Source organism: Canis lupus, chromosome 12, assembly GCF_048164855.1.
Source record: "Canis lupus baileyi chromosome 12, mCanLup2.hap1, whole genome shotgun sequence".
Taxonomy (NCBI): domain Eukaryota; kingdom Metazoa; phylum Chordata; class Mammalia; order Carnivora; family Canidae; genus Canis; species Canis lupus.
The window spans coordinates 16,484,425-16,506,144 of record NC_132849.1 but is presented as its reverse complement, the minus strand read 5'-3'; the positions used below and the strand labels follow the sequence as shown (position 1 = coordinate 16,506,144).

At 42.3% G+C, this 21,720-nt stretch overlaps 2 protein-coding genes and 1 non-coding gene across 17 annotated transcripts in view; 2 read left to right on the top strand and 1 right to left on the bottom strand.

The window, feature by feature from the left end:
* Positions 1 to 16,850, bottom strand: part of SEMA4F (ssemaphorin 4F) — a 31,388-nt gene extending 14,538 nt beyond the window's left edge. For 2 of the 6 annotated variants that reach the window (XM_072769892.1, XM_072769895.1), the window contains exons 1-7: positions 16,696 to 16,850; positions 12,693 to 12,786; positions 11,856 to 12,357; positions 9,493 to 9,644; positions 8,800 to 8,859; positions 8,470 to 8,568; positions 3,698 to 3,791 (exon numbers count right to left, since the gene is read on the bottom strand). In XM_072769892.1, coding sequence (XP_072625993.1) covers positions 3,698 to 3,791; positions 8,470 to 8,568; positions 8,800 to 8,859; positions 9,493 to 9,644; positions 11,856 to 12,357; positions 12,693 to 12,764 — 979 coding nt within the window. In that variant the 5' untranslated portion in view covers positions 12,765 to 12,786; positions 16,696 to 16,850. The remainder of the gene's footprint in view (positions 1 to 3,697; positions 3,792 to 8,469; positions 8,569 to 8,799; positions 8,860 to 9,492; positions 9,645 to 11,855; positions 12,358 to 12,692; positions 12,787 to 16,695) is intronic. The other 4 variants (XM_072769893.1, XM_072769898.1, XM_072769897.1 and 1 more) reach the window with 4 other exon arrangements.
* On the top strand, positions 13,601 to 13,703 carry LOC140601975 (U6 spliceosomal RNA). Its single transcript, XR_012005035.1, has one exon. It is a non-coding gene; the product is annotated as a U6 spliceosomal RNA (small nuclear RNA).
* The window catches only part of M1AP (meiosis 1 associated protein), a 78,856-nt gene continuing 73,894 nt past the window's right edge, over positions 16,759 to 21,720 (top strand). For 9 of the 10 annotated variants that reach the window (XR_012004270.1, XR_012004268.1, XR_012004269.1 and 6 more), the window contains exon 1: positions 16,759 to 16,875. The gene's annotated coding sequence lies outside the window, so the exon portion shown is untranslated. The other variant, XM_072769933.1, reaches the window with a different exon arrangement.

Here is a 21,720-nt window from a genome sequence, read left to right as displayed (position 1 = left end):
ATTAGATTTGTGTAAAGGATTTGCATAAACATTTATGTGAAAGGATTTCCTCTGTGGCAATATTTATGAAAGCAATAATTTATTTTACATTTTGAATGTATAATTATATGGAAATAGGACTGTGCTACATTCAAGTGATGGAAGAGTATGGAATCACTAAAAATCATGTTTTGAATAATTAATTCTGAGAAAATTTCAGTATATAATATTAAGTAAAATATTCATGATAATTCCAATATGCATGATAATATCACACAGACACAGTAGAAGACAAGACTCAAAAATAAAAACACTGATTACTGAATTACAATAAACTTTTCACTTCCTTCATTATATATTTCTATATTTTCTCAATTATCCACAATGCACACTAATTTTTATAATTTAAAACTAGAAATGCTCCTGCTATTACATTCTAATATTATTTTCATTACTAAAAGTTCTTCTTTTTATTTCAACATACCTCTATTATCCTTACGGACATTTTTACAGATCCTAACTGGGAATTTAGGTCCTAGTTCTTACATAATGTTGTCACTCTTTTCTATGCTGCTATTTTCAAAACAAAGGGGCAGCAGAGTAATCAACATTGAAAATGCCAGTGAATACTGGCACTTATGTCAAGTGTAAAGAAATTTAAATTATAGCCCTTTAAAGTACGAACTTCAGAGGAAAACATGTAATATTGGTATTGACTATGATTTGGATCGAAGAAACATGGAGAAGCTAGCCATTCTAATCTGTTAGAAAGTGACTTATCATTTCCATCAATTATCAGCTGAAAGGCAACTTGAATTTTATTATCCGAAAAAAAAAGACTTGAAACCCTTTTTCCTTTTTGAAAATGTTCTTTGTTATACGATGATCTTATTTGTGAAATTTGTGTTCTTAAACCACATGCTAATGTGAATTCACTTGCTGACTGGACCACAGAGAGATTACATACAGAAGGTTGAATGTAAAGATTACTGCTTGAAACAAAGAAAGTGTGTTAATCAATTACCTTAGACTGATATAATTGAGAAGTCATTTTGTTGATAAAAAATTATATAGACTCAAGAGACAACTGCTAAAACTGATAAATCTTTCTTAATGACCCAACAACTGGCTCAGAGTTTTGCCAAAGACCTTTGATAAAAAGCCAAGAAAACTATTGACTAAACTGTTTTTATGCAAACATATATGACTATAAACAAGGTCTTGTCAATTTCAATTGCCGATGGATGATAAAAGGACAAATTATGTATTTACTAGATTTAGACTTATGTTCATTTTCAAAAACTTTTGTCATTTTATTACTTTTCAGAAAAGGGGTGTCATTCACTCTATGACTAAGAATGATTTAATTTGTATAGCTAGCTTTTAAGACATTTCCTATAAAGCCATGCATAAGAAAAAAAAAATTTCACTGTTAGAGCTTGTGTCCCAAATTCTGTTTTTCCTAAAATGTAGTCCAAAAGAATGGGTAAAAATTAATTTTATGATAAAGCTCACAACAAATATCAGTGAAGAAAGGGAAAGCAATACAATGAATGCTACTAAGTCAACTGATTAGTTAATTGGGAAAATTAATTTAGATCTCCATCTCATGCCATGCATCAAAGTAAGTTCCAAACAGATCAAAGAGTTAAACATTTGGGGGGAAATTTTATAAGAAGAAAAATTTTTATCTGCTTTATAACTAAAAAAGGATTTAGTTTAAAAACAAATGTAACCACAAAGGAAAAGATATAGATTGAAACACATAGCCTACCTGATAATTGGCCCAAGAATATGAGCAGAAGATTTACCAAAAAAGAAATAAAAATAAGTACTAAAAATATGAAGAATGTTTAATTCCACTAATATTCACAGAAATGCAAATTAGGGGTGCCTGGGTGGCTCGGTTGGTTAAGTGTCTGCCTTTGGCTCAGGTCATGATCCCAGGGTCCTGGGCTCCCTGCTCAGCGGGGAGTCTGCTTCTCCCTCTTCCTCTGCCCTTGCCCCCAGCTTGTTCTTTCTCTCTCTCTTGCTCTTAAATAAATAAATAAGATCTTTAAAAAAAAAAATACAAATACAAATTAAAACAAGGTGCCATTTTTTTTTTAATTTTTATTTATTTATAATAGTCACAGAGAGAGAGAGGCAGAGACACAGGCAGAGGGAGAAGCAGGCTCCATGCACCGGGAGCCCGACGTGGGACTCGATCCCGGGTCTCCAGGATCGCGCCCCGGGCCAAAGGCAGGCGCCAAACCGCTGCGCCACCCAGGGATCCCACAAGGTGCCATTTTTAGCCTCAAGTTAGCAAAGATCTTTCAAAATGACAATATCATTCTAGTAAAATTTATTTGAGAAGAAAACAAAACACTCTCATTCCAGCTGATTTAGAGTGTAAACTGGAACACTCTTTCTAAAAACTCAATTAGCGACAAATAATGAGCCATAAAATGTTCACACCCTTTGAAATAGTAATCTATTTCCAGGAATCTTGACACAATCTAAAATGAGAATAAAAATTAATGCACAAAAACATTCATTACAGTGTGATGGGGACTATCAAAAACTTTGAGGTAAATTAAATTTGGAAATCAAACTTATATCAGTGATTTGGGATTGCTTAATTAAATTATAGTATGCTCACAGGATGGGTAGCAACAGGTTGTTAAAATTTTTCTTCACAAAAAAATTTTAAATCATACAGAAAATGCCTATGATATAAAGTTACATGACAAAATTCAAAACTAAATCCATGTGGCATGACATTTAAAAGCCCACAATCTATGCACACATAAAATTTCTATTAACCTGTTTTTGTACACTATTGTAAGAAAATGGCTGGATTCTCACTGAATTTGAAGGGTGTGCATGAGGTGGTCTGACCTAGAATATAGGCTACATAGCATACAAACAATTCACTTTGTGGCCACTAAAGAATTACATAGTCATTCTCCAAAAAACGATGTAGGCATCAACAGTGACTGAACCCCTGCACACTTGAACTGTATACAGCTTGGTCAAAGGAAGTAACAGCAGGAATTTATTTAAGTCATTACTGATGATGGATTTCTCTGAGCAACAAAGAGCTGCCCAGCAAAATTTAAGTGCCCGAATATAAATGCAAATGCACACACACATATAATTAAAAAGCTAGAAAGAAATATCCTGCAATATTGGCAGTTGTCGTCTGATACTTTAGAGGTGTGGCAGACATCAGACACTAAAATTCCTCCCTTCAGTCAAACTAGTCACATTATTCAAGGGCTCAAGAGCCACATGCAGCTAGCAGCTATCGTTTTAGACAGCACAGACATAGCACATTTCTACTGTCCTGCAAAGTACTTTGGACAATGCTATTCTACAAGGCTTCTTAGGTTCTTCTTTATACTTCTCCTAAATCTATTACAATATGCACTGTAGTAGATTCCTCTTATAAACAGGGGTGGGGGGGAGCACCATGAGAAAAGAAAACAAGGTTAACAGAGCAAACACTCACATTCACAGTGCAGAGGATACGTACTCGAGAGAAAACCCAGGGGCAGAATCTGGGAAAAAGCAAGAGGACACAGGCACAGTGGGGAGAAAAGAAAAGGCTAGAAAGAGACATGGGAATGATAGACATTGCAAGGAAAGGAAAGAAAGGACACAGAAATTCTAACAGCAGTGGGGGGGAGGAGGCAATTACAGCAAGGAGCCAGAGGGCTGGGCTCTCCCCACTCACCAGCCATTACAGCTGCTGACCGCTGAGCTGGCTCAAAAGGACATTTCCCCCGGCCATTCTCAAGTCTTTCAACCTGCTGGAAACTGGACACATCCTATAGACCAGAAGGGGGCAATTGGTTTAGGGTCACAGAAAGGCTCATGGTGAGAATTACAAAGATGGTCAGATGAAGGAAAAGCCCAATTTCCATTCATCTCCCACTCACCCGCTACCAACCCGAGCTCCCAGTCTGCTATTCCTGATTCCCCCACCCATTCCAGCATTTACCCTCTCTGCCATCCCCCTTTACATCAGTTTATTCCTCCATTCCCCTGGTACCAATACCCACATGCCCTGGTGACAAAACACCGCAGATGGCCCTAGAAGACACTAAGAGGCCAAGAGGCAGATCCTTCCTCTGAAATGCTAGGGTTTGCAACTGACTGGGGACCATGTGACAGGACAAGGACAATGAAGGGAAGAAAGCAGGTCTGCTGAGGACTAGAGCTCTTAGGAAGGATAAAGAAGAGTGCAGGACGATATGAGACCATCTCAAGTCCTGGGGCTGAGAGAGAAGGGCCATCCTCCCCCTACTCCTACCCCAAGGACAAAAGACAGGACCAGAGTCAAGGATACATAGAAAGGAAGAAGGGAATCTGCAAAGTCAATGAAGACCTGAAACTCAAGACAGAATTCACTGATTTGGCAAGTAACTGCCTTCTTCATTCAGGGACTATAGCAGACCCAATCTGGACACGAGGCAAGAGATGTAGGAGTCCACCAGGGCCAGCCAGGAGTTATCTTACCTGAGCATCCAGCATGAAGACAGCCTTCAAGATAACATTTAAAAACGAAAACCAGGGATGACTTCAACCGGAAACTGGCAGGGAAGTTAAGTCTGGCTGGTCAGGAATCAAAGTTATGGCTTAGAAGAGCCAGACACAATACCTCTAGTTCACTAGGGAAGGTATGTAGTGTTGCTGGAGCCTGATTACATCAATGGTAGTTGGAATAGCAAAATAGTTCTATATCCCCTGAGTATAAAAATACTACAGGCCCATTCTGATGGCTCATCTATTGGCTATAGTTAGTAAGTAAGGTTTTGTTTTACCAAAAGAGCCTTGAATAAGTCCCATTAAAATTAGATGTGATCTGAGGTTCCCAAAAAGGGAACACTGGGTCAAGACAGTCTTCTGGAATGAAGGGCCCCACAAAGGCACAAGCATCTCATCTGTGTGGCAGTGGGAGCAATCTAGCTTGAGAAAAGAGATGGATGACAGCTCAGCAAGAGGGTGCCAAGATGTCTGGGCACTGTGGACAAAGGTTAATAATACATTCTACGGTGGCTCTTCTTACCTCTCATCTCAACTACAGCAGCAACCGCCTTCTCTCCATACTACCTAGCTTTGCTCCTAGTTTACTCTCATATCCACCGCAGATTAATATTCCTACAATATCAGTCACTGCCTTGATAAATTTTTAAGCAAGAGAATGACAAAATGACTCACCATTGCCTAGAATATAAACCCATTAGCCCAAATTACTTCCTAATACTGCTCAAAATGAATACTTTCCTCTGACCAAACCCAGATGGCCTATTATTTCCAAAAAACAAATCACACTTTCCCATCCCCGTGCCTAAGACTACTCCCTTACATTTCAGCTAGGACTCTTTTCTCAGTGCTCATCCTCCTAACCTTTATGCAGCATCTGATATTTTTTACTTACTCCCTCCTTCAAATATCCTGTCTTGATTCTCTTAGAAGTCTACCCTCCTCCCCCTAACAGTTGCTTCTCTATCTCCTTTGGTTGCTTCTATTTTCCTTTCTAGCCCCTAACTGTGTAAGGATCAATCCTTAGTCCTTGTCACATATACTTAAATGACCTCATTCATTCTTATACTTCCAGCTAGACTTTCTATGCAAATTATTCCCCAAATTCTCTGAAAGTCTGATGCCTTCCAATCTCTGGTCCATGTCTGCCCTTGGCTGCTGGGCTTCCTCACAGAGATGGCCTATCAGCCCCTTAAAACTCAGTATGTCAAAATGAGTCCTCATCTAGTTTCCTCAAACAGCACCATTGTATTATCTAGGTTTATAATATTTAAGCAAGTTAGGCATTAACTAGACAGGTTATGATTACTGTCTTGTCAAAGTGACATTTAATTAGGGTCTGAAGGGGGACAAGGCCACTCCACTACAGTCTCAGTCTGAATGTTGAGAGTCTTCATTGTATCATCAGTTGTAGCAAAGGCAAGTCCCTCCAGCTGAAAGACAGAGTTAGGCAGGAAGGTTCTCACTGAGTTGTAGGGGTGGAATCTCCACATCCTTTGGTTTTGGCCAAATAGGGTACAAGACAGATAAAGGACCACCTGGGGAAGGTCCTTTATCTGTCTTGTACTCTTCTTGGCCAAAGAGGGGGAAAAAAATAAAAGTAAAGATAGTTCCTGTTACATGAAACAGGACAAATGTCACAGGACATTGAAGCCACATAAGGTCTTTCTGTGGTGCATGCTGGACTAGAGGGACAGGGTAGTGGAGCAGAATCAGACATAGCTGGATTTAAATCTTGGCTCTGCCTCTGCCAGCTATCTAATATTAGACATGGTACCTAACTTTTTGGAGCTTCCATTTCCTTGCTTATAAAATGGATATAAATAATACTTAATATCACGGTATGGTGCTTAGAACTAAATTCAATCTTGAATGTCAAGTATTTAGTACCACACCTGGGACAGAGTATACCTTCAACTGGGAAGTCTTGTCATTGCTATTGTTAAGTCTAGCATTTTTCTCTGTTAACTGCTAGAATTCCCTCAACAAAGCAAACTAAAATATTCTCCTCCAATGTCCAATGAGCTATCACTGAATGGTAGCACTCCACATTGTCAGAGCTGGTAGGTCCAGTGCTTGAATTTTGTTTTGTAAAAACCTCCATTTCTCTGAGCAATCAACTCTGAGTGGGTTGTTGTGTCTGGATCAGCTAGTCAAAGCTCTTACATAATAGTTACACATGGTCTCAAAGTCAGCAGTCTGAGACATGAGAGGTTTGACACTAAAGCTAAAGCAAGAACTTGCTTAAGCATACAGGAGTTGCCAGGCAGCAGGATAAAACAGTAAAGGTAAAAGAGAGCATTCAGGAAGTCTAGAGGGGAGTCTTAATATAACGGCTTGAAGAGTTAACACAGCTAATTTTGGGGTAAGGGGGCTGTGCCCTATAGTCTCCTACAAACAAGCCTTGACCAAAGGACGGTTCTTTGCACAGAAGTAGACCCCTGGCTTCATTCTGGTTGCTGATTTCTCTCAGAAGTGGATGACGACCCAAGTCACACCAATCCTGACAGGATATACAGAATATTTTATGCCTAGATATTTAGAATCTAGCAGCCATTAGGGTCCCCTTAGATAGCCAAGGAAGAACAGAAGGCCCTAGGAGACTAACTTGAAGTGATCATGTTGTCTACAAGCCGTGGCACTGGAATTCACACCCATGGGTTCCCCATGGAACCATTTTCCCTATAGGAAAAAGACCTACAGGGCAATGGCAGTTCCACCACTACTTTCCAAGCTTTGTGAGAACTGTAAGGAAACTATACCCTCAATATCACTTGATAGGATATAGAGGTTTTCAATACCACCGCAAACTGGAAACCTTCCGAAGATGAGGAAGCTATCCACACCCTGGTGGAGAGTCTTCTATCCACATCGTGAAAAGGACTCGACTAAATCCCAACCAACCCCAGGGGCAGCTGGAGGGACTGACCAGGGCGATTAAGCATATACAATTATAGCATTCAAAACCAGATATATGAGGATGGTCTTCAACAAGGAGAACTTTGGACATAGACACACTGATGAGATCCAGGTGGCAAGGACTACTACAGTTTGCAGAAGGATCAAGTCAAAATCTACAGTTAAGGATCTGAGCCAGGACAGGGAGTCATTGCAGTCCTCCTATTGTTCCTTGGAGCAGAAAGGGAAGCCACTGAATACAAAGAACATGGGAGGCTTTTAACTCATCCTAGGTTTTTGTCACAAGCATGTGCTGGCAGAGGACCAGTGACTGGCTATTGGATTGCTGATGGGAAAAGCTGAGGGTTCAAAATCATTAAGACCTTCCTGAGATGCTACCAGCCCCATTAACTCTAGACACCATGACAAACCTAAACATAACTAGGAACATATATGTCCCAAGCCTGCCTGAGTGTGACGGTGGAGATGCCCAGGGCTCCAGCAGCAATGAACAGGACCTAGAAGAAAAGGTGACTGACAGAGTGCCCACTTCGAAGGCCAAATCCAGAGTATGGGGCTGGCAAGTACTATACTGGTGGGCAGTGACCTCAGAAGCCATGACAGCAGAACGTAGCAGCCCACACAGAATGAAGTTGGCAGGAGAGGTGGGAGAAGGGGGTAAGAGACAGTCACACACCATGGGAAGAAGAAGCAGGCATGGATTGTGCTGATTAAGAAATGGACCTCAGCTCCCTGGACAAAACATACACAGAGCAAAGGAAACATGAGTTACCTCTAAAGTCTCTCCTGGATTTATCCTCTCTTATCCCTAATTCCCTTCACCATCCCTCTTCTCTCTTTACTCCGTATACCTCACCTTCTACAGACAACCTCCCTCCCCTCCTCCCTTTCCTACCCCCCTTCCATGGCAGACAAAGGCTCCACCCTGTGAGGACATCCCTCACCCCCAATGTTTATCATGCACAAGTGTTGCCTTAAGCATGCCTCCCATCAGGGTCACTCACAGAAAACCCTTCCCATCCTCCCACCCCTGTCACTCACAATAACCCCGCACTTCGGATCAAAAGCGAAGGTGCCACAAGTGAGGAGGTGAGAGGCATTGGCAATGGCGAGAATCTGGACAAAATTGTGACATTCGTCCTGGGGGTCAGAGATGATTAGAGAGAATCAGAAGCAGCAGGTACGAGGAAAGGTAGGGTAGTGTCAGGACAGTTAGATGCAGCTCTGGATCAGAGATGACAGGTGATGCCATGGTGTTAGAGTCCCTGCCTGGGCCCACTGGGATGGAAGCACTGCAGGGGACAGACACAGACTTAGGGCTGGAACTAGGTTTCAACTGACACTCAGGACAGGGACAAGATTCACACCTACCTCCTTCTTGCCTTTCTTCCTACAGTTCTGTCTGTGGGCCTCAGGCACCATCCAGTCAATCTGAGAAAGGAGGAGTAACTGTTTCCCCCAGATTCTTCCCAAATTCCTTCCAAGTCAGGGTAGGTAAAACAGTCCCATAACCTCCATCAATTTGAGAACTTCAGAGCTCCTCCCACCCCCACCCGACCATCACCACCGATCAGAGCACTATTTTTTGAACAGAGCACTATTTTTCGAACCGGAGGTCTCCACCCATTAACCAGTAATGAAATAAATTGCTTTTATTTTTAATGAAATAGAATATATCAGAATATATCACATATAGGAGAACAGATACTGTTTCAAGAAAGGGTTCTTTCAATATATACTTCTACTAGGTCAAAATGTATATTTCTAACTAAGGGGTGGTCAAAAAAGTTTAAAAGCTACTGCCCTAAAGAAATGACCTCCTCCCCAACATGAGCCTCCCTCATGGCCTCCCCAGTCACCATGACCACCCCTTCAATCACCCTTAGGAAATATAATGAAGTTAATATTCTTCATCTGTTCATCTTCACCAACACTCCCCCTCCTACCACCACCACTGGTACATATTTGGTTATTATGAACACCCCCACCACCATCAATCCCATAAAACCATGTATCTAATCCCATGCTGTGGGGTCTGCGGTCCTCCCCACTTTCATCTCTCACCCTGCGAGGTCTCTCCCCTGAGAAGGGCAGGGATAAAGCGAAGACTGTGTCCCGAGTGCCGACATAGAGTGTATGGGAAGCAGGATCCACAAGGAGGACAGAGTAATTGTACGTCTGAGGGACGCTGAACCGGGTGAGATAGGAGTCAGCCTCTGGCAGGAAGAGAGGGTGAGAGAGGAGAGTGATACCAGCCATTGCTTCATAAGGGTTGGGTCCATAAGGGCAAAGCCAAAGGGCTCAATTTCTGTTTTCTCCCAAGTGCCATTTATTTAGCAGCCATGAGGGGGAAAAACAGAGCTTTGACAGGCCAACCACCTAACCTCCACAAAGTGAGAGAACTGATGAGGCCAGAATACTTAGCACACAGGGCAGTCAAATATGCTTTTTCTGTAAAAATAGAACACTTTATTAAAATATCAGCATAAATATTAAGTCTGTAATCTCTATTCATGGCAACATGATACATAACTTGAAAATACTGTAGAAGGTACAAGTACTTTCTAAATTTCCTTTTTTTAAATCCCTACTTACTAGTAACTTCTTTTCACTTAGAAGGGAAACGATTCACTCTTTTCACCAACACTTTAGGAGACTATCTCCTATCTCTCCCACTGCTCTTGTCCTTCCCAATCCCACCCTATTTCCACCCAGAGAGGTAAAGAGTAGGCAAGAGTATGTGCTTTGTAAATGGATCAGCCCAAGCTCAAATGTGGCTCTTTCACTTACCAGCTGTATGATCTTGAATAAGTTACTTGCCCTGAGCATCACTTTCCTCATCTTGTAAACACCACCAACCAGGCTTGTTGACAGAATAAAATGAGGTAACATAGGAGGAAGCAACTGACATGGACTATGTGTTCCACAAACGGTTCCTTTCTTCCCTACTTAGACTTGTGCTTCATTTGGGCCAAATCTAAACCTCATAGCATCATTCAGAACTCTATTTAAAGATTATAACAAATAAGTTAGCATGTATTTACCTTCTTAGCTCACTCTGGGGCCCCTACCCCTGCACCAACACAGCTCTACTCTACCTACTTTATCTGCTCAGCTACCATCAAGTCAGACAGAATGGCTATGAGCCATTCATTCCTAGATGTGCTGATGTACAGAGCCCCTCCCACCCCATCCTCCCACACCCATGTTCATGTCTATGCTGTGCCTGCCTATTCTCTCATGCTCATCATAAGCCCTAAACACCCAACCTCTCTTTATATCCCCAACTCTGTTTCACCTTGCTATCTGGACTTCTCTGCATTTCTGGTTATCAACCCAGCCAGGCAACCTCAGTTCTCTTTTGTGGCTATTGCTTCAGCACAAACAAACCCCAGTCTCTGACCACAACTTTGTCTTCTTAATTCATAGCAACCCAATATGTCACTAGTCTGAAGTTTAGCCTCTACATTACTATTACCCACTTGTGAGGTTTTGCCAACAGGCTGTCCTCTCAGCTTCACTAGTTTTCTCTGCACAAGGCACTAACACTGTCCAGTAAGAAGAAAACAAGGTCTGTGGCCATGCCCGTGTCCACCTCAGCTGAGAGCCTATTAAGTGTGAATCACTCCAATAACCATTTTTAACCTTGTGTCATCCCCTGGCTTCTTCCACATCTTTTAAAAGGACCAAATCTCCTTTTTCCAACCCCCTCCCCCTTCGGAATACTTTAAAAATCATTTAAACAGAATTTTAAGTCAATTCACTGAACAGTTTCCCAACATCCAATGCAGGGAACGGGTAGAGAGAGCAGGGAATGCCAAGGGTTACGATGGATCATGGATCAAGAGAATGGGAGTTGCTGTCAGCTGTGAGAGGCCTGAGAAGTGTGTTAGAGACAGGAGGGCTGCCAGCAGGGCAAAAGGCTTGCAGGGAGGTATAAATGAGGATAAGGAGGGACCGGATTTGAGAAGTGGGCAGATGCAAATGCTGAGATGGAGAAGGATGGATGGCTGGACTAGAATGAAAGACCAATGAGTTTGGAAGAAGAATGGGCGTCAAGCTGGCATGAGGGACACAGGTGTATGTTCGGAAGAGGGAACTCCGAAATGGACGACCTCAGAAAGCCCCTACCCCATCATAGGCCTCAGTGGCCGCGTCTGCACGGTGAGGGGCTTGACCCTTCCGCGGTCAAGGGGCAGCCGGAGCCGCCCGGGCGTGTCTCGGGAGCCGAAGCGCGACGCGGGGGAGCCGCACCGCGTAGGGGGTCCTGCCCCGGCCCGGCGGGGCGGAGGCGAGACTCGGTGCGCTGCGCCGAGGGGCCCCAGAGCGCCTGCCGGGGTCCGTAGGAAGGCAGCTGGGTACCGGCACCTGCAGGCGGGGCCTGGGAGCCGCGCGAAGGGCTGAGGGCGAGGGCGCCCACGCCTTACCGGAGATAGGAAGCGAGGTCCTGGGCACCGAGCGGGGGACGCGGCCGGATGCCGGGCCGCTCAGCACCACAAGCAGCAGCAGCGGGAAGGGCGAGGCCGGAGGCAGCTGGGAGCCCGGGAGGGGCGGTGTGGCAGAAGCCAGCATCTTTGGCTCCGCCGGGCCGCTGGGTGGGGCGCGCCCTGCCACCTCCGCTCCGGGCCGTGGCGCTGCCCGCCTCGGTCCCACTCGGATCTCCTCGGCCCGGTTCGGCCTGCGTCGGCCAGACCAGAACGCAGCCCGGCTCCGCCCCTTCAAGAAGGGACTACTGGTCGGGCCGATTTCCTCCTCCAGCCAATCGGGGTTGGGTGGAGGCGGAGCTAAGGAGCGGGTAAGCCCAACCCAGGTACGGGCGGAGCTAGACCTAGGTGTAGGTGGGAGTTCCACTTCGGAACCGGGCTGACGGTGTGGCTCCAGGTCTTCCAGTGGCGGGTTCGGTCCCCTCCAAAAGCTCGAACGGCCGTACTAAGGGAAAATATGTCATGGATACACACACCAAATTTCTCAAAAGTATTATTTTAGCAAGCATCTAACAAACTGCAAATAGATAATTGCAATGCAAAGTGATTTATGTTTGCTTTCACAATAACGTGAAATAAATGCTCAGATTTAGGTTTTGCCTGAGCAAAACAGGAAGTTTTCAAAGAAGTGACGTGTGAACTGAATATCCAAGGATGAGTACGCCTTCCAGAGCGAGGGGCAAAGACTACCTATGGATATATCCTTTTGGAAATCCTACAGACAAGACGAACACAGGGCCTGAAAATAACTCAACAATGTTCCCCCATCCCAATCCTTACCTGCTCCTTCTTCAAGTACTTCATACTCCAATTTATAGCCTTGCTGGTAGTCTTTGCATTCTCCTCTTTCATCCCCCATGTTTGGTTATCTAGGCTGCATAACAAATGTAGCAAATTAACATCAAAATTTAGTAGTTTTTAAAAAACAATAGACATTCATTATCTCACAGTTTCCTTGTGTCAGGAATTCTGCTTAGCTGAGTTGTCTAGTTCCCAGTGTCTCAGGAGCTTTTGGTCCTGATATTGAATAGGGCTGCCGTCATCTGAATGTTTGACGAGGGCCGGACAATCCATTTCCAGGACGGCTTAATTCCATGCCTGGCAAGTTGATAGTGGCTATTGGCAGTAAATCTCAGTTCCTTTCTACATGGACTTCTCCATGGGGTTGTTGGAATGTCCTCAGAATATAGAGTTACTTCTTCAGAGCAAGTGATCCAAAAAAGCAAGGTGAAAGTCACAATACCTTTTATAATCTAGCCTCAGAAGTAAACTATAATAATTTCTGCCATATTCTGTCCCTCTCACAGGCCAACCCTCATGCACTGTGGGTAGGGACTACACAAGAGTGGAATACAAAGATTACAGGGGGCCATCCTGGAGGCTGGCTATAACGTTCACATGTAAGCAGTCATCATGACCTGTTAATTCTGCCTCCTAAATAACTTAAATTTGTCCTTTTCTTTCCATAAAGTTCATGACTTTATTATTGTTCACTTAGACTATGCAATAGTCTCATTAAAAAAAAAAAAAAACCTGCCTCTAACCTCTCCCTTTCCAGATTTCCATCAGAGTAATCCATCTAAAGTGCACACTGTGGTTTATTCATTCAACAGCTATTGAGGACCTACTATGTGGTAGGCATTTTTTTAAGTACCAGAGATAAGAAAATAATTTAATACATAGTTTCTGGGCTTTGGCAGCACATATACTAAAATAGTAACAATACAGAGAAGATTAGCATGGCCCCTGTGCAGAGACCCACAAAACATGGTTCCTGAATTCAAATTGCTTAAGTCTAGAAGGGAAAATAGACATTTGAGATTGATACATCAAGTCTCTCTGAAACATTTTTCCTAACACACCAGCCTCAACACAATAGGTCCTCCTCTGAGCTAATTCCTCTGGCACCCATACATGCCTCTCCCTAACTGCTTGTCAGCAATCTAACTTAGACCTTAGTCCCTTCTCTGAACATAGTTTAGATATTGATTTTTTTGTCTCTTGATTTTTTTCAAAAATCTTTTTCAAATTTTTTGACAGCAACATGCAAGTTCTTTTTTATATTGCCACCTAGTCATACTTAAATACATTTGTAATATATTAGTGAAGTAAACTTTCACAAAGTCATACACTATATTTCTTTAATTCAGGAGCTAAACCCCGATATTTTCTATGGCATTGCATTTTATTCTATTTCATTTTTAAAATGTTTGTTGCGACCACTAAATTGATTTTACTATTAATGGGTTGAGATCCCTACTTTGAAAAAAATCATTGCTCTAAGCTGTCTCACTCATACTAATTTAATTAATATCTATTTCTTAAATCTACATATCCAGTTCATATTTTTCTCTTCAGGTACTGACACATACATCTAACTGCCTATGGAACATCTCCACTCAGTATCCTACAGGCACTTTGCTTTCAACATGTCCAAAATCAAACTGTCATCCTTACTCCTACACTAGCCTGGGTAACTGGTAGAACCAACGTTTCTTATATCTGTATATAGCACCATTATCTTTCCAGCTATCCAAGCCAGAATATTTGTATTCATTCTTCAATAAATATTCATCGAATGCCTACTATGTTCTAGGCTCTGTTGTTCTGGCTTCCTCCTAATCAATCTAATTATTTACCAATACCTATTCATTTTAACTACTAAATGTCTCCATTACATCTCTGCAACCCCCTACTAACACCTAATTCAAGCCACCATCATCTCTTGCCTGGGCTACTTCTTACTCCAGTCTTGCTTCCATCACTAGCCACCACCACCCCAACTCCAATCCCTAATCCATTCCTCTCAGGGCAATAGACTGTTCTCTCCAGTACACAAATCAGATCACTTCTCTGCTTCAAATACTTCAGTCCAGCTCGCCACCATACCTTCATTATGGGATGAAATCCAAAATCCTTAATATAGTCCGCAAGACCTTACATATTCTGGCCCCTTATCTACCTCTTCCATGCACTATGCTCTGGACTAGCTGAGCTTCTTCATTTCCTCAGAATTCCCTCTGCATAGAATGTTCTCCATTTCCTTTGCTTGGCTAACTCCTATTCACTCTATTGATTAAGCTCAGAATGATAATCTCTTTCTCTAGGAAGCATGCCCATATATATATGCAGGTTGCTTTCTTGGCAGTTTGTGATCCTCAGAGTTTAGAAGGGTCTTGAGGAAATTATGTCATAGTTCCCCACATCTAGCCCAATCTTTGGCACATTATCCAATAAATGCTACTCCAGATGGATAAAACAATTTATAGAGGAAAAGAGAAACTTATTGTAGCTGGGAGCAATAGGGATGTGCAAATGGGATATAATTTGCAATTAGAGTGAGGATAGTGTTGGTGTTGAGCCTGCTAAGATAGTTATAGTTATAACAGACCTTGTAACCAAACCAAAACAAGAAAGAGAAACAAAAACAAAACAATGTGTAAGCAAAGAATGACATGATCAAATATATTTTTACAAGAATAATTCTAACATGAGTGTATGGGATAAACTGGAGATTAGAGGCAGGGAGACAAATTTGGAGTATGTAAGAAAGAAGATATGTTGAGAAGCTACACTTTATATTAAAATACAAGAAGTCTCTTGACCAGATTACACCCAGGAGCCTGGGCTACTTCTTCTTCTTCTTCTTTTTTTTAAGATTTATTTATTTATTTATTCATGAGAAACAGAGAGAGAGAGAGAGGCAGAGGAAGAAGCAGACTTCATACAGGAAGCCTGACGTGGGGACTCGATTCCGGGTCTCCAGGATCAATCCCTGGGCTGAAGGTGGCGCTAAACCGCTGAGCCACCCAGGCTGCTTCTGATTTTACTCTGAGGAGCAGTTGAAGGGAGCAAAATTGGTTTAGTAGGACTAAAACATCGGCAGGTGGCTCTTTTCCTATTGGTTCTAATTTGTCCTGAATCACTTACTGGTAAACTGATTTCCTCTCCCCCTACCTGCACAGCAGCCAATGAACTGGGTGGGGGATGGGGACAGATGACAATAATAAAGAGGGAGAGGGCAGCCCTGGTGGCTCGGCGGTTTAGCGCCGCCTTCCCCCCAGGGCCTGATCCTGGAGACCCTGGATCGAGTCCCACGTCGGGCTCCCTGTGTGGAGCCTGCTTCTCCCTCTGCCTGTGTCTCTGCCTCTCTCTCTCCGTGTCTCTCACGAATAAATCAAATAAATAAATAAATCAAATAAATAAATAAATAAATAAATAGAGGGAGAGAGGAGAAAGTGCTTGTCCACTTCTGGTTTGGTATTAGCATTATCTTTTCCTCTCTTTTGGGCTAATTCAGATAATTCCCCTTCAGCCAGAGTTGGAGACCTGACCAGCCGACTGGTAAGGCCCAGGACATGCCTATGTCAACTGGATTTTGTCAAAGGGACTATAGGAATCAACAGCTAACAAGTGGGAATGAGCGTGAGTAGAGCGGGGCAAACCCTCTTGGAAGGTAGAGGTTGGAAAACTTGGGTTTCTTGAAAAGTCGACTAAACTCTAACTTCCATGAGGGCATGTGTGTCCACTGTACCCCAACCATAGCACAGTGCCTGGCACATAGTGTGCCCTCAACAAATATTTATTGAATAAAAGAGTGACCCGACTCAACAAGTGAATGAATGATGTGGAAGAGAAAGGTTAAAGCTAAGGACACAGTGGAGGTGCCACTGGAAAGTCGGGGGGAGGGGCGTTACAGGAATGTGTGACTGGGGACGGGAGTAGGCTAACGAGGAAGTGTCAAGGTTAGCCCAACAGCCTCCACAGAGATCCAAAACCCTACCTCGGGGCCAAAGTGGGGCCATTTTCCCCCGCGGCCTGGGGTCTCGGAGACTGCGGTGCTGAGGTAGACGCCGAGGCGGCCCCGGAGGCTGCGCGCGCAGTGAGCAGCCCTGCGCAGACGACCTCCGTCTGACCCGCGCTTTCCTCGGCGCAGGCGCACTCCGATAGCCAGGAGGCCCAGGTAATGGGGGCTTTGCCTTCCCGAGGAAGGAGTGACAACCTCACTTTTCCCTGCGTGGGGGCAGAAGGAGGGCTGATGGCCTTAGCGGGAGGACAGCCCGGAGCGGGTGGAGAGCGCCGCGAAGGGTGGGCTTCAGCCGAGCCGGGGCGGCCCTCAGGTAGGTGTTGGTGGTCCGGGCCGAGGCAGCGCCGACGCACACCAGTCCTCAGCCACCGCCGGCCGAGCGGCTTCTCCTTGCGAGTGTCTGAAGGGCCGCGACGCCGCGTCCCCTCGGTGGGCGCTCCCAGGCCTCGCGGCTGGGCCGCCAACCTGCAGGCTCCGGAGGCGGAGGCGCCGTGCCTAGGCCCCTCGACCACGCTTTGGGGCCAAGTGGGCGGAAACCAAGACCATGTTCGAACTTCTTGTAAAGTCAAGAAAACAGTGACTCTTTAAGGCCAAAGAACATGTTTGTTTGTTTGTTTGTTTGTTTTAACTTAGAAAAGTGAACGTTTTACGGCCCACGAGAACCTATTAGTTAATTTTTATTATTATTATTATTTTTTAGTGAAGTGCCTCACGAAGGCAGAAGTGCTTAGGATCCAAGGAAAAAAAATTTAAGATTTTATTTATTTATTCATAAGAGAGACGCAGAGAGAGAGAGAGGCAGAGACACAGGCAGAGGGAGAAGCAGGCTCCATGCACGGGGCCCGATGTGGGACTCGATCCAGAGTCTCCAGGATCCCGCCCTGGGCCAAAGGTGGAGCTAAACCGCTGAGCCATCCAGGGATCCATCCCCAGGATCCAAGATATTTTTAGTGTGACCCTGCAAGAGGGAGAACCCATTGAATCGTTTATCACATACAGTATCCTAGGAGCTTTATATAAAGGCTATAGGAAAGCTTTTGTGAGGGCCTATAAAGGGCCCTAACCTATTAAGACCTAAAGTCTGAGACCTAAAGGACAAGTCCGGTTAAGAAGAGTAATGATGTAAAAGAACTTCCAGCAGCTGCAAGGAGCCACAGTGAGAGGCCCATGCGCTTATGGACCTGAAAGGTGCCTCAGGACCAGGATAGGGTGGAAGGGGGGCAGGGGATGGCATGGCATGAGGTTGGAGACTTGGGAAGGAGGTACATGCAGCACTTCGGTGCCAGAATAAGTATTTTGTTCTAAATGTAATTGGAAGCCATTGAAGGACTTTTGGTAAGGGAGTAACTTGATGGCTTTTGGTAGGTCAAGGCGTAGTTCCAGGTTTAACCAATTTGCAGGGAGACACCAATAAGTGGGTGCTTGAGTAAAAATGAAAAGTTATAGGTTGAAAAATAGCCAGATTCTGCTTAGTATTATGCCCAGATACATCAGCTGCATTAATTGATCATGTTTGAAAGTAGAGGGAAGAGAGCTGCCTCTTACCTCATTTGAGGTACGGTCTTGAAATTGGGCTCAAGTGTGGAATCTAAAAATGACTTGTGCAAGCTGAAACCGTTCAAAGTGATCTTAACCATCAATGGGGAAAAGTTACATTTGTCTCAGAACCTTTCAAAACTGTCAAAATGTTTAAATCTGTCATATTATCAGCTATAAGTGGGAAATAAAAAATAGTAAACTCGTACCTGTTGAGCATACTATAATGTAAAATGTTAGAAACATTGGATATCAGAATATTCTATTTCTTTGTAAAAAAATTATCAAAAATAGTTTGAACACTGCTTGTGCTTGTGTTCTTCTCATGGGATAACTTATGATGGAGCAAGCATCCTTTCTATGCCTTAACTGTCATACTGCTTTCTAATTTTGGATCAGCTTCCAACAGAAGCTGGAGAGGGGGACTAAAAGCACTTTCTACATTAAATAAGACCTCTGTCTGGGGGCCTGTCTGTGTGAATCCATGTGTTGATCTCAAATTCAGCATTACATTGATCTCATCCACTTAATTTAAAAGTAGAGTTAAAAGATATGATATGTGCTTTCTTGCTGAATACATTAGTCATTGATTTGGATTTCTAGTTCAAGAGTACTTTTAATAGGTTAGCATATTCATTTACTTATTTGTTCAGCTGTACCCAACACATAATTGGAACTCAATAAAATATTGTTGAATGAACAAATGCTGAGTTCCACTAACCAAAAAGGAAAGTTTGAAGGGAAATAACTTCACAGATTAATTTTGATGAACACATTTATCTGTGCACTCAGATCACTTTCCAAGATCCCAAATTCCAAAGGGTTTCTGAAAATTATCGTAAATAATATAATATTTCTCTTGGACTTGGGGAAATGAAATAAGTTTTTCTTTTCCCTGCATTATTTAGCTAACAGACAATTATATAGAGTTATTTTAGTTCCCAGAGATGATTTTTTAATCTAAAAAATATTTTCCTTGGGGTGGCTCATTTGGTTAAGTATCTGCCTTTGGCTCAGGTCATGATCCCAGGGTCCTGGGATAGAGCCTTGAATAGAGCTCCCTGCTCAGCAGGGAGTCTGCTTCTTCCTCTCCCTCTGCCCCTCTCTCCTCTCCCTCTGTCCCTCTCCCTGATTGTGCTTTCTGTCTCTCAAGTAAATAAAACCTTTAAAAGTAAATAAATAAAAAATATTTCCTTTTATGCTTATCCTAATGTTCTTTTTAAAAGTATTTTTATTATTAAATATAACATATATAGAGAACATTTCATAAAATATGAACATACAGCTTGATAATTATAAAGTGAACACCCAGGTAACCACAATAAAGGTCAAGAAATAGAACATTGCCAATACCCAAAACCTCCTCTTCTGTCCCTTCTCATCATGATGCTCCCCTTCTTTTTAGAGAAAATCACTACCCTAATTTTATGATAGTCATTTTCTTGATTTTTAAAAATAGTTTAATCATTATGTACATAATATAACTATTTGTGCTTATTTTTAAAGTCTTGTGTAGGTGAAATTGTACTATATGTATCCTTTGTGTCTTGCTTATGTTTCTTAGAATCATCCATGTTGTTGTATATAACTATTTCATTTTTATTGCTAAGTGTATAAATATACCAGAATTTATCTACTCTAATGTTGATTGACATTTGTGTTGTTTGCAATTTACAGTGATTGTGAACAAGATTGGTATGAATAGTCTTTTGCTGGTATGATCTGACTTTGTTCATGTATCCTGGTGTATGTCATTATTCACAGCTTATATGATTATGGACAAAAATTCCAAAAGGATTTACATATAAATTATTATAATTAGTAAGAGAGTACAGTAAGCTTGTTAAATACAAAATCAGTATACAAAAATCAGTTTTATTTCTATGTATTAGCAACAACTAAAAATGAAATTTAAAAAGATTTAATGTAAATTAACATTAAAAAATAAGATTTCTAAGTATAAAGTTTAACAAAAGATGAGACCTTTTGGGGAAAATTATAAAACTGTAAATTCTTTTAGATTTTCCATATATACAATCATATCATTTACAAACAATAACAGTTTTCTTTCTTCCACTGCAATGCATTATATTTATTTATCTTGCCTTAATGTTGCCTTCACCTCAGTGTTGAATAGAAGTGATGAGAACAGTCTTCTTGTCTTGGATGGAAAGTCTTGAACATCACTGTTAAGAATGATATTTGCTCTTAGGATGCCTGGGTGGCTCAGTCAGTTAAGCACATGACTCCTGACTTCTGCCCAGGTCACGATATCAGGGTTGTGAGATCAAGCCTTGACGTTGGACTCTGCACTGGGTGTGGAGCCTGCTTAAGATTCTCAGGACGCCCGGGTGGCTCAGCAGTTTAGAGCCTGCTTTCAGCCCAGGGTGTGATCCTGGACTCCCCGGATCAGGTCCCACATTGGGCTCCGTACATGGAGCCTGCTTCTTCCTCTGCCTATGTCCCTGCCTCTCTCTCTCTCTCTCTCTGTGTGTGTGTGTGTGTCTCATGAATAAATAAATTAAATCTTAAAAAAAAAATTATCTCTCCTTCTGCCCCTCCTCCCCTCTAAAAAAAAGATATTTGTTCTAGATTTTTGTAAACATTTTTTATGAGATTATTTCTTTAAAATTTTTTTTAATTTACTTGAGAGAGAGCAAGAGCTAGAGAGAGTACAGAGGGAGATGGAAAAGCAGATTCCCCGCTGAGCCAAGAGCCTGATGCAAGGCTTGATCCCAGGACCCTGAGATTATGACCTGAGCCGAAAGCAGACACTTAATCACCTGAGCCACCCAGGTCCCCCAAGATTGTTTCTATTATCTATTCCTAGTTTAAGAGTCTATCATGCCTGAATGTTGAATTTTAGCAAAAGCTTCTGAATCTAATGAGATGATCATATCATTTTTCTCATTTAATCTTTTAATGCGATGAATTACAGTGACTGTCTAACTTTATATCACTGTTTTATTCTTGTGATAAACCCAACTTGGTCATGTTGTATTACTTGTTTCATATATTGCTCTTTCCTACTCATATTTTGTTCAGGATTTTTACATCTAGATTTGTGGGTGAGATTGCCCCATAATTTTCTCTTATAATAAATATTCTTATCTGATTTTGGTATCATAGGTTATGTTAACCTAGTAAAACTAATAGAGCAGTAATTCCTTTTCTATTTTCTGAAAGACTTTATTTAGGATTGAAATTCTTGGTCTTTGAGAATTTGATGGAACTCATCAGTGGAATCATCCAGCCTTGTAGTTTACTTTGTGGGAAGATATTTACTACTAATTAAATTTATTTAATAGCTACAGACTATTTTGGTTTTTTAATTTTCTTTTTTATCTAGTATTGGTTAGATATATTCTAGTGATTTGTCCACCTTATCAAATTTATTGGCATAAAGTTGTTAGTTATAGCCTTCCACAATCCTTCCCATGTTTGAGCACTTATAAGGATCTACAG